This window comes from Siphateles boraxobius, unplaced genomic scaffold, assembly GCF_051911475.1.
Source record: "Siphateles boraxobius isolate OS27281-9 unplaced genomic scaffold, OSU_SipBor_1 57, whole genome shotgun sequence".
Lineage (NCBI taxonomy): Eukaryota > Metazoa > Chordata > Actinopteri > Cypriniformes > Leuciscidae > Siphateles > Siphateles boraxobius.
In genome coordinates this window covers 62,554-75,887 of record NW_027509183.1, presented here as the reverse complement: position 1 = coordinate 75,887, position 13,334 = coordinate 62,554, and the positions used below count along the sequence as shown (strand labels likewise).

Sequence of the window (13,334 nt, the reverse complement as noted above, 5' to 3'; positions counted from 1 at the left end):
GTTTTGGCACAAAGGAAGAAAGAATAAGACCACTTTAAAAAGGGCACTGTAGTGGTACCCTGGTATCAGATGGTAATATTTTCAACAATATAGTACTTGGCCCTAATGAGTAACACATTCAAATATCATGCTATATACAAACTTTTTTTTTTTTAATCAACTTTAAGGTTCAATGGGTGGTAAAACGCTTTAACGTTCTGCTGTACTGATGCTATAAATACAAATACGCATATATTGCATTTATACACTGCCCGGCAGGAGAAAGAAATTGCTTTGTTTGGATTTAAATATGTAAATGTTATCTTATTTCCATCACGAGGTGCATCAGTTTTTGGTCAAGATCTTGTATTGTCAATGCAAGAGTCCAGCACTCTGTAAAGTCTTTCAAAAGAAAGCACAAAGACTTTCAATGAATTTAAACTCTGGATTCAGAAGAGCCGATTAATGTGTGGAAATAATTCTTCATGCATAATCACTGCAATAATGATCCAATCAAAGACTCTTAAGCGTTTGCCTATTTAAATCCAAACAGCAATTTTTTCTTTTCTTTTTTGGCCGGGCATATAAGGGTCAGTCACAAATAAAGATGCTAATATTAAGATAACCTCAAGAAAAAAGCATAAAAAATATTTTGAATATTTGCATTATGTAAACGAGGAATAAAGTATTGTTGTTGTTGCACAGTGTAGAAAATGTTAACGTTTTGCAAATGAAAAACATCCTGACACTTAAATTAATTTAAATTAAATAAATAAATAAACACTGTGGATATCTTATTTGTCATTGATCTATTTTATGTGTTTTTATTTTTATTTTTTATATATATAATTAAATGAGCGTGACATTCTTTGATCCTTTGTATCGCGACGCGGGCTCGTTGTCGAAAACGTTCAAAAGAAAATGTACATCCTGACACTTTCATTCTTTTAATTAAATTTTTAAAAAATCATTGTAGCTATCTTATTTGTCATTGACCTATTTTATGATTTAAAAGAAATAATAATTTAATGAGCGTGACACCCTTTGATCCTTTGGCTCGTTGGCGGCTGTTTCGTCATATGGCGTCGGCGCACTCTAATTGGTCCGTTAGCCGCGCTGGTGCAGGAGGAGGAAGCGCCGTTTCCGGTAATGAGCGACTGACTGACTGACTCCTGACATCGACAAACCCGCTGCTTTCGGCATCTATCGGGGTGAAATTGTCCGCTCTTCTCCGGGCAGGACCTCAGACGGGTTCCAGCCAAGCGTTCGGCTGGAGAGAGGCGTAAAGCTGAAGTGAACACTCCACCGGCATGGCCCGCGACTACGATCACCTCTTCAAGCTGCTGATTATCGGGGACAGCGGTAAGAGACGCCGGGGATGCGGGACGGGAAGCGGGCCGGGGCGAGGCTCTGTGGGGGTTTGAGTGTCTCATATTCAAGCTGTGAGGTCCGACATGCTGTAAAAGAGCGCAGGTCTGATTTAATGGACAGATGAGCGTGTTTGTGTCATTGTGCTGCTGCTTTATGGGCTGATCGGGCGGATCACAGCAGACAGGCCCGAGATCCACAGTCTGATCTGCTGTTCATCACACTTACTTTAACATCATTTATTCAGTACTAGAACAGAAGTGCATTGATTTAAGTGACTACAGAGAGCATTTGATGTCACACTTAATGTGCCTGAATGTCAGTGCATTAGATAACACGATATCAAAGCAGAAGATAAACACTTTCACAATCATAACATTTTACGTAGTTGGTTTAAAAATGATTCAATGATAGATTTAGTTGAAAATGAATATGGCATTGTGGCACTTTCTGGAACATGTTGATTCCATACATGTTCATATTCAAGACTAATGAAGTAAACAATCCTGCAGTGTTTGAGATGCACAGACAGATATGCCATTCAGACATGATGAAGGGCTGTCACTGACCTGAATAGTTGAAGTGTTTGGAATTCCTTATTTTGTCACAGAAATACTTGATTTAGTTTGTGGTGTGTTTTATTGTGTGTGACAGCTGAAGTAATTGAGATTTAGTGTTTGCTTTATTCTTTGCACTAAAGTAAAGGCGAGTGTCCTGTTTTAAATGGATGACTAAAAGAGCAGCAACACCTCACAGTGGTTCTTGTGGTTTGAGTTTGTGCACCTTCTTGTGTGAAGCAGTCGACACACACACACACACACACGAACATCAATCAAGCTTGGATGAGCTGGATATTAGTAGTATTTTGAGAATGGCATACATTTTGTTGTTGAATTCTATTTATATATATATATATATATATATATATATATATGTGTGTGTGTGTATATATGTGTATATATATATATATAGCCTATATAAAGAAGTTCATATATATATATATATATATAAATCTTTTTTCACTGGGAATTGAACCATGACAATGATGTTGCTATATTCCTCTTTCTTATATATATATATATATATATATATATATACACACACACACACACAGTTTTTAATTTTTTTTAGCTTAGTCAGAATTTCTTTACTGTCATGTTTTAATACTGACAGTTTGTCATTCACCACAGCTGTCCATACATACATGAAGGATGGACGCTGGCACTGACCCGTCCGCTGCTGACCGTACCGTAGATGGACACACAGGCCTCAGTGTTTCTGTCCTCTGAGGGCTTTTATTTGACCTCTGGTTCAGATATGACCTCTAATAAAGGGACTGAATGATATGCTGCAGATCTGTGGTCTGTGAAGAAAGAAAATCTGAGGCGTTTGATAGAAGGGCTCAGTTTGGACACTGGTGATCTGGCATGTAATACAAGATTTTAGGTTTAACCTTTACAATTGCGGCTAGATTTGTTAGATTATGTGGTCTTTTTGAGAGAGCTGAAATATTTGTCTAATGCAGGTTGTCCACTGCAAGTTCAGGTTTTTGATATGGTCCATGTTTTTCGTTAAACAAGTTAATCATGCACAAGTTATATTCATTCTACAGAAATCTGTGTTGCCTTTCAATAGCCCTTCACTAAATAAAGCATGTAAAATCTTTTATCCTGTGTGTTCGTAGCGTCGTTTGTCAGGAGAGGATGTTTGCTTGGTTTATCTTCCTTTCTGAGAGTCAGCGGTCGGTGTGTGTGTGTGTGTGTGTGTGTGTGCTCACTGTGTCCTGCTCCATTACTGTTCGGACATACTGCACCTGCGAAGTGCAAACCCACCAGAGCTGAAGAAAGTGACACGCTCATTTTGAATGCAGACAGTTCAAATTCTTGTCTAAATGTACAGTAATCTGCAGTCACTGTGGATGAGATATTATGCTGGTAGTATTTGAGATTATTTTGGTCCTAACATAATTTGAGAAAACCCCATGTTTCTCTAATGTTAGTTTTTATCTATAAGCAGTAAGTTTGAAAGCTTTGTGAGAAACCACATGGTGAGCAGACGTTAGTCTGTCTGGTTTAATGGAGCCAATATTTATCATATTCAGCTGAAATCTGCTGCATCATATGTTGTATCATTTTTTTTTCTCATTCTTTGGTTTTGTTTGTTGTTTATCGTTCCAGGTGTTGGAAAGAGCAGTCTTCTGCTGCGTTTTGCAGACAACACTTTTTCAGGTAAGATCAAGATGCATGAACATGTCCAGCGTCATCTGTTTGATTTATCATGTTTGAGCTATATTCATGATATTTACTGTAGCCAGTAACGTGATAATGTTACAGCTGTTGTTTTGTGTTTTTAATTTTTTTAATTTAATGAACTTCAATTTCAATTACTTCCAATTTCGTATTTGCAGATTTTATTTTCACTGATTAATTTATGGAACTTAACAAATTTTATGAATCATACACTACCGTTCAGAATTGGGGGGTCAGTAAGACTTTTAAGCAAGGATGCATTAAATTCATCAAGTTGTTACAGTTAAGATATTTTATAATGTTACATAATAAATATTTTTCAAATAAATGTTTTTTTTTAACTTTCTATTCATCAAAGAATCCTGAAAAAATATTATCATGGTTTCCACAAAAATATGATATAGTAATAATCAGAATTTTTTTTTGAGCAGCAAATCATCATATTATACTGATTTCTGAAGGATCATGTGACACTGAAGACTGGAGTAATGATGCTGAAAATTCAGCTTTGATCACAGGAATAAATTAGGCTTTAAAATATATTCTCATAAAAAAACAGTTCTTTGAAATTGTAATAATTTTTCTGATTCAACTGTATTTTTGATCAAATAAATGTGGAAAATAAAAGTGAGCAGAAGAAACTTCTTTCAAAATTCTCAGTGACCCCAAACTATAGAATGTTAGTGTACATGGCAAAGAAAAAAAAGAAAATATTTATCACTGTAAATATTAGTAGGGATTGTTCAGTAGTCTCTTAAACTTTGATGTTTAAGCTGAGATCGTTGTCGTTTTATCATGTCTCATGTGATGTGTGAGCTGTATGTAAGCCAACAGTGTGATTTGCGTACAATTATTTTCTGTACAATGTTTGTAGAACTAATAATGGAAATTAAGGGGTAGAAAAGCCCAACCTAATCTATTAAGATTGTACATACGTTGTTCAATGGTGTTGTATTGTGTTGTAGGTAGTTACATCACCACTATAGGAGTCGACTTCAAGATCCGGACAGTAGAAATTAACGGAGAGAAGGTGAAACTGCAGATATGGGACACAGCTGGACAAGAGCGTTTCAGAACCATCACATCTACGTGAGTCAAACGCATGAAATTATCGAACTTCTGCTGCTTTCTGTTTAAAACAATACTCCATTTCAAAGAGGTTTCTTTAAACATTTTAAGATTTCGTACTCAGCCTTTTTGAGAAAATATTGGGTCCCACTTTATATTAAGTGGCTTTAAGTACTATGTACTTACATCAAAAAATAAGTACAAAGTACTTGTGTTGATGTTGTATTGTAAAACACTAGTGCTGCTATTGAGGTGTGATACGGGTAAGGTTAGGGTCAGGTGTGTGTGATACGAGTAAGGTTAGGGTCAGGTGTGTGTGATACGAGTAAGGTTAGGGTCAGGTGTGTGTGATACGAGTAAGGTTAGGGTCAGGTGTGTGTGATACGAGTAAGGTTAGGGTCAGGTGTGTGTGATACTGGTAAGGTTAGGGTCAGGTGTGTGTGATACGGGTAAGGTTAGGGTCAGGTGTGTGTGATACTGGTAAGGTTAGGGTCAGGTGTGTGTGATACTGGTAAGGTTAGGGTCAGGTGTGTGTGATACGGGTAAGGTTAGGGTCAGGTGTGTGTGATACGGGTAATGTTAGGGTCAGGTGTGTGATACTGGTAAGGTTAGGGTCAGGTGTGTGTGATACGGGTAAGGTTAGGGTCAGGTGTGTGTGATACGGGTAATGTTAGGGTCAGGTGTGTGATACTGGTAAGGTTAGAGTCAGGTGTGTGTGATACGGGTAAGGTTAGGGTCAGGTGTGTGTGATACTGGTAAGGTTAGGGTCAGGTGTGTGTGATACGGGTAAGGTTAGGGGCTGGTGTGTGTGATACGGGTAAGGTTAGGGTCAGGTGTGTGTGATACGGGTAAGGTTAGGGTCAGGTGTGTGTGATACGGGTAAGGTTAGGGTCAGGTGTGTGTGATACGGGTAAGGTTAGGGTCAGGTGTGTGTGATACGGGTAAGGTTAGGGTCAGGTGTGTGTGATACTGGTAAGGTTAGGGTCAGGTGTGTGTGATACGGGTAAGGTTAGGGTCAGGTGTGTGTGATACGGGTGAGGTTAGGGTCAGGTGTGTGTGATACAGGTAAGGTTAGGGTCAGGTGCGTGTGATACGGGTAAGGTTAGGGTCAGGTGTGTGTGATACTGGTAAGGTTAGGGTCAGGTGTGTGTGATACGGGTAAGGTTAGGGGCTGGTGTGTGTGATACGGGTAAGGTTAGGGTCAGGTGTGCTGGTATGGGTCGGTTTAAGGGTAGGTTAAGGTGTAAGGGAAGGTCAACAGTGTAATTACAAATGTAATTGCATACATTAATTACAGCTGTAATTACACGCAGATATTTTCAAAATACAAGTACAATGTAAAAACATGTATGTACACAATAAGTCCATTGTATCAAATTATAATTTTCAATGTAAGTACATAGTACCTATAGCCACTTAATATAAAGTGTGGGACCAAATATTGTATCGCCAGAACGGAAACATGCTTTAAGTTTGTGTTTGATATTGTCTGACAGGAAGCTCTTTGTAACCAACCCAGTAGATATCAAACCAAACACTCGGTCAGATGAAATTATATCTGGTATTTCTTTTTAAAAATGTATTAAAATAGTGCTTTCACTCTTAGCTTCAGTAATAACATTTTATTTAAGAAAGTGAACAGTGTTTCAAGACGACTGTTTTTCTGGGTGTTGTGTGTACGAGCGCGGCTCTTCACTAACAGAACACCTCAGGGAATCTGTTTGAAGTTTCTCATTAGTTGTGTAACGTTTTATAGCTGCTGTTTGACTGAGAATCCACATCTACCATTGGCACTCTGGGAATGAAGCTTTCCATGGGTTTTATTGGACAGTTCCATGTGGCAAGAGAATACAATCATTTGCAAACAACACACTGGTGAAAAACACACCATTATATAATAAACTTAATTTGTGTAGAAGCTTTCATACAGAAAATGCTTAATAAAATATATTGAACGTTTCAATTGGTTAAAGATTCCAAATTTATAAGCCATAATTGGTAAAAGCAGTTTTAACTGAAAACATATGGCTTACATTAAAGTATTCAAATCTACATTTTTGCCCTTCAAAATGCAAAGACGCATTTCTTGTATTTGGACTGGTGTTAATGTGGTGACATTGGATGGTCATTACGTAGCTAACAAAGAGAATGTATGACACTTCATTAGTGTCTCGTTAGGGTATGTACATGTTCCTGCATGTTTATGTGCTTTGATCTGCTATGAAGGCAGAACTGTGACGGGCTCGGCCAATAACAGAAGGGCTTGGTCGCTACAGACCTCTCAAAGAGCTCTTTGTGTGTGCACTTGTCTTTGTGTCTGTGTTTGGAGACAGAAGATGGCCTGTGCTTTTAAGTCAGAGGGCTGTTCCTCTGTTCACTGTTGGTTCCTGCTGGTAACTGACAACTAAACTCTTACTTAAAGGGATAGTTCACCCAAAAATGAAAATTGATTTACTCACCCTGAAGCCATCCTAGGTGTATACAACAGACATTTTTCTTTCAGACCAATACAATCAGAGTTATATAAAAAAAATGAACTGGCTCTTTCAACCTAATGGGTATATGTTTTTGGAAGTCCATAAAAGTGCTCGACACAGCTCTGGCGGATTAATAAAGGCCTTCTGAAGCGTTGCGTTTGTGTAAGAAAAATATCCATATTTAAAACTTTTATCGACTAAAATAACTAGCTTCCTGAAGACAGCCTACGCAAGTCGACTTACGCCAAAAGAGTAAACTTTACACACAACGTAATGCCGCACGCGGTTACCCAGCCCTGTTTGTTTGAACCGCGAGAGGCGTCAAAGCTTACGCTACTCCTACATCTAGCCAAAAGCTAGTTATTTTAGTCGATAAAGTTTTAAATATGGATATTTTTCTTACACGAACGCATCGCTTCACTTCAGATGGCATTTATTAATGCCCGCAGAGTTGTGTGGAGCACTTTTATAATGGATGGATAAGCTTTGATGGACTTCCAAAAAAATATACCCACTAAGCTTGGAAGAGCCAGTTAATTTTTTAATAGTTCTTTATTAAACATAAAGAGGAAAGTCGTACACACTTGGATGGCTTCAGGGTGAGTAAGTCAATTTTAATTTTTTTGGGTGAACTATCCCTTTAAACTAAACAAGTCTGTAATATTGTTGATTTTCCATTTTCAGGTATTACAGAGGAACCCATGGGGTCATAGTAGTGTATGACGTCACCAGTGCCGAGTCTTTTGTCAACGTCAAGCGATGGCTGCATGAAATAAACCAGAACTGTGATGACGTCTGTCGAATATTAGGTCAGTTCACCATTGCAGGCTCCACACAATTTTTTTAAATATTTTTTTCAAGTATACTTTTATATTTTGATTTTGATTTAATGTTTTGATTGGTTAACATCTTTGCAAATGAAATGTGGTGTAATTCATTATGTATGTGTTCATAATTTAAGGAGCTCAGGGTTGTAATGTTATAACCATGATGAATCTTCTGAAAAAGTATTTTTTTTTGCATTTCAATTTCAATAAATGGTCAGGGTGAGAGGGTGCAGTTAGTGAAACTCTTACTTATTTTAAAAAACACATCAAATGTTCCATGATATGAAACCTTAAGTACATGAATTAGTAGAACTGCCAAAGGTCACTTCTGTATTAACGTCTCTCTCCACTTCTGTCATGTTCTCCCTTCAGTGGGCAATAAAAACGACGATCCAAACTCTAAGGTTGTGGAGACGATTGACGCACAGAAGTTCGCAGAGCAGATGGGCATCAGCCTGTTTGAGACGAGTGCAAAAGAGAATGTCAACGTGGAGGAGGTGAGTTCCTCAGGGGTCTGTCTTATGACCATTCAGATGGTGCTGTAAAAACACTTAAGACACTCCTGACTCACAAATGTGCAGCTTCTAGGCCTGGAAAAATCACTGAAATGTGGTTTTGCTCTGTTCTAGAATATTTTATTTCATATTTCACAGAATGACTGCTTGAATAAGTGATTACTTGTGCACATTCCTAGTTTATATTTGTCAATTAAAACTTAGCACATTGAAATTTAACCAAACATTGAAATAAAAAAAAAATATATATATATACACATAACATATATATATATATATATATATATATATATATATATATATATATATATATGTATGTGTATATATATATATATATATATATGTGTGTGTGTATATTGTATAGGCATGCATGCGTGTGTGTGTGTGTCATCTATTCGTCTATGTCTTCTACAGCCGCTTCCAACACGGCTCATCCATTCAGATTTTATAGCTGGATGTGTTGAATAAAGTGTGTTAGTTTTTATTAGAATCAGTGCTGGATGGTGCAGTAACGTGTACGTCTGTGTTTCTGGTTTTTGTGTAGATGTTTAACTGCATCACAGAGCTGGTGCTCCGGGCAAAGAAAGAGTCTATGGCCAAACAGCAGCAACAGCAGCAGAATGATGTGATTAAACTCGGCAAGAGTAGCAAACGAAAGAAAAAATGCTGCTAGTGCACGAACAGACGTTCCTCTGCACAGCGGGCGGCACATGCAGACGGACTGTGATCGTCTCAATTACGATTTCACAAAAACACAGGGCGGACAGAATGCAGTCCTTTCTGGACCGAGACAAACCACAAAGACTTTTTAAAAGAAAATGTACAGATTTTATCGGAGTCGAGGAGTTTCATGTGGAATTCGTGATATTTAATAAAAGATCCTCCTCCTTTATTGAAGGACCAGCAAGCTGACATGATCGCCAAACCGCGCAGGTTTCTGTATGTTTTCAGAATTACTCTCTATTATCCACCATCTCAGGAGTGATTTTTATTTTTTTCTTCTACATCATCTTCTCTTTCTCTCATTTTTGTGGAATGCCAGTGTTTTTTCCTGCAAGAACAATTAGGCCTTTTTTTTATGAAATCATGCATTTACATACATTCACTCATCATGGACTCAGTGCAAGACAGATGCCAACAGTTTTTCACTTTTAGCTCATTTTTAGACCATATTAATCAGTGATGCGTCAAATAGCAGTCTTTTGATTCTCTCATTTGATCCTTTTTCCCTCAAATCTGTTCCTTCCTTTCATTGGGTTAATCTCACAAAAAGAGCATGTCCATGTTTTAAATGTGAAATTAATTTAATTTGCATAAAGAAAATGAAGTCTGTTTAAGAACAATAAACCAATAAGCGCATTTCCCCCCAAATTCTCATTTTACAATGCAAGAAAAGTCATATTTGTAAAGTATTTATACATCATGATAGTATTTGTTGTACTGCCTTTAATACTTTAAAATAGTCATGTTACTGTAGTGCATTAAAACATCTGGATACGTTACAGTAATGAACATTAGGAAGAGAATTCAGTTAATCATTATCATGAAAAAAAACAACCTTAAATCCTAAAATTCTTGGCCTTGTAATAGGCTTCATGCGAAATGTAGTTTATTTTTTCCCTTTATATGTAGGGCTGAACATGTTTTCATGAGATTAGTTATCTGGCTGAAGTCTTCAGAGCCTCTTTGACATTCACAGACCTCTTTTGCCGCTTCAGGCTTGTGTTTTTCTGCTTTTGTGCTTCCCGTGAAGATGAAAAGGATGAGGGCGGAAGATACTGCCATGATCTCTGATGGTATCGTGACTGAATCGCCCTCTCGTTCAGTGTTGCCATAGACTTGTCGTGTTCATACGGACGCTGGAGTTTGTGGATGCAGCCGTTTGAAGCTGATGTTAAGAACTAGATTTGGTCTCCTGCATCTCATCAATGAGTGATGTTAATGTCATACGAGGTTGTAACACATTGCTACGAGTCCTGTATGGAGCACATGATCCTCAACTCATCTGGACCCAGAAGACACTGATCCAAGCAAAGTAAAAAAAACAATTACCATGTTTATGCACAGTAGCAAAGGGTATATTGCTAATATCAAATGTAATATGTTTTTATATGGGGACAGGAGATGTTATGTTAAAGTGTTTAAGCCAAAGGGGTGAATCTATTTGTGTTCATCCCGAAACAGACAAATTTCTTGAAGGATATTTCTTTAAGAATACAGTGTTTATGGCAGATCTACCGTTAACAGATACCCAACCTATGAGATCTTCCTTTGGCGGTCTCTTCGGGGGTGAATCTCACGAAAACGTGACCGTGTCACAATTCAACCGTAAAGAAAATATTTTTCATGAAGGAAAAAGAAACCTATTTTTATGCAAATTATTCTTTTCTTTGCATTAAATTGTGAATGTAAAAAAGGAAATGCAGATAGTTTAAAATGCTAAAATATGGTGATTATATAACGCAATGAATTTAGATCTGCATTAATGTCATTACAGCAAATAGTATTATAATATATATATAAATGCTTCTCAATTGAAATATGCAAAACAAAGAAAAAAGATAGAGCTTCTTTGGTTCATTTTTAATATCTAAAATGTCATTTCTTCTTTTGAGTTTGGTGCTCTTGAGCGTTTTTGTGAGATTCACCAATAGGAATACTTTGATTATTAGTATTAATTCAGTAAGCCAAAACACACCAGAAGCCCTAGCTGTGCTGTGAGCCAAATTCAACCCAGTTATGTGACTTCTGTTCATCATATATGTGCGTATGCTTGCGCGTATGACATATTAGCACATGTCCATGCAAACTGTGCTGGTTGAAACACTTTTTTCTGCTGTGGTTATATTATACACTGGAGAAAAGAAATGTATTATGGACCTCCCCTTTATGAATTAAATCATTAATAAATATTTTAAAGAATTAATATTTGACACGAGCATTTTTGTCCTTGTCTTTATTAAGCATATTCAGGGAACATGTTGCACATGTGTTTACAAGCATTCCTCATTCTTCTATCTTGATGTTTATTGCAGGACTGGAATGATTCCTCCGAAATAATTGATGATTGAGAAAATTTTGCATTTGTATTTTTATTATGACACATCACAGTGCGTTCCACGTGAAGACGTTGGAAGCTTTTTAAACATGGACTTGTTTATGTTCGCATTTGAATATAACTTGGTATTTTCAAGGAATCTGTTGAAAAAATAAGAATTTGATTATTATAAAAACACACAATGTTGTACTTACTGTAAGTATAAATAGCATACATTTATGGAAAGTATAAAATCTTCCTTATTCACATGTTTACCATGATATTACTTATAAATGTACAGATAAATACACTTGTGTCTGCAGTCTTTGCCTGAACGTGAAGAATATTACAAAAGACTTAATATTAGCTGTATTTTATCATTCCATTTGACACTGTTTGTAGTTACTGAACTCTTATCAAATATGTTTTTTCCCCATTTCCTATGTAAAATAAGCTTTTTGGTTTGCTTATAACAATCAGATCAACAGCATCAGTTACAGAATTGCTTAATACTCAATATTTCTATTAAAATAATCTTATAGAAGGTTTAGTGATCGTTTTTGTCGTGAATGAAATATACATAGAAAGACATGTACATAAAGGAGCAAGTGCTGCAAATTTGAGTGACTTGTGATATTTTAGAGTGATTTGTTTCTGGAAATGGGACATGGCTGTGGGAAAAACATCACACAGATATAAGACACAGACTGGAGAGACTTGCAAAAACTGTTTAAATGGCAAAAGGACAGATAGTACAAAATCAATGTAATATGAGACATTTACATAACATTGTGTGTAAAACACAAGAAAAAAATCTAAAGAAATGACAGAAGAGACTCATTGAAATGTTTTCACACAGAGAACAACAGAAAAAAGATGAGTAATACTCTAAACGTGGAGCGATTCAGGCTGTGGTTGCTGTCTGGAAGATTTAAACCACATCAGTGATTTATGTTTGACATGCTGCTAATAAAACATGTTTAATTCCTCTGCTGTCAGTCAGGAGAAGCATTACAGGAATTAATCAAAAATTCGTTGTTTTTTTGTCATATAGCATTAGTTTGCATCATCCAACTGCAATTTTCTAAACCAAATTTCAGAGTAAATTAAATGTAATTGAGAAGCATTTTAACAAGAATGTTTATTTACATGCACATATGCATGTATTTAGTTAAAAAAATAAATAAAAAAAGCTTAAAGGTGCACTACATAACTTTGTTAAAAATTAACAAAATTTAAATGAGTCAATACACCATCAATACTTCCGAAATGTGTTTTGTCTTACCCTGATTCACTATGTTAAGGCTATTATAAGTGTTTATATTTCAGATCTGTCTGGATGGTTTTCGTGGGAAATTGCGTACATGCGCCGCTCGCCCGTGTGTCTCGTCATATCTGTAAATAGAGAAAAGTTGCTCCGGCTGCTTTGACGCTTGTCTGTTGTGGGAGTTTCAGAGGTTAGTTGAGTGTGTGTGTGTGTGTGTCTGGTGTGAGTAGCAGAGGTTAGTCTTCACAGCGAGTGAGAAAGGTTGACATGGAGCCGCTAGATCTCCAACCGGAGAATCACCCGTTTAAAACAAACACAGAACAGACGAGAGTCTGCAGGAGAAAAGAGAACGAGACAGAGCTCGTAATAAAACAAGAATCAACATCGGCTTGGCTTTTCAGTGATGGAGAGAACGGAGGGATGTGAAATGTTGTAAAAGTGATGCTAAAATGGTGTTTTTATTATTTAACAGGTCAGTGAGGTGTTTTATTGAATAAAATAAAATATTGAATATACAGATAAACTGCCATATGTAGCAGAGTTGATT

At 36.7% G+C, this 13,334-nt stretch overlaps 1 protein-coding gene across 1 annotated transcript; it reads left to right on the top strand.

The window, feature by feature from the left end:
- Positions 1 to 1,088: 1,088 nt before the first annotated feature.
- rab35b (RAB35, member RAS oncogene family b) lies at positions 1,089 to 11,421 on the top strand. The gene is made up of 6 exons (XM_077206883.1): positions 1,089 to 1,341; positions 3,525 to 3,575; positions 4,562 to 4,685; positions 7,826 to 7,950; positions 8,341 to 8,465; positions 9,028 to 11,421. Exons 1-6 carry the CDS (start codon positions 1,290 to 1,292, stop codon positions 9,154 to 9,156), a joined length of 606 nt encoding a protein of 201 aa, XP_077062998.1. The 5' UTR covers positions 1,089 to 1,289; the 3' UTR covers positions 9,157 to 11,421.
- Positions 11,422 to 13,334: the final 1,913 nt, after the last annotated feature.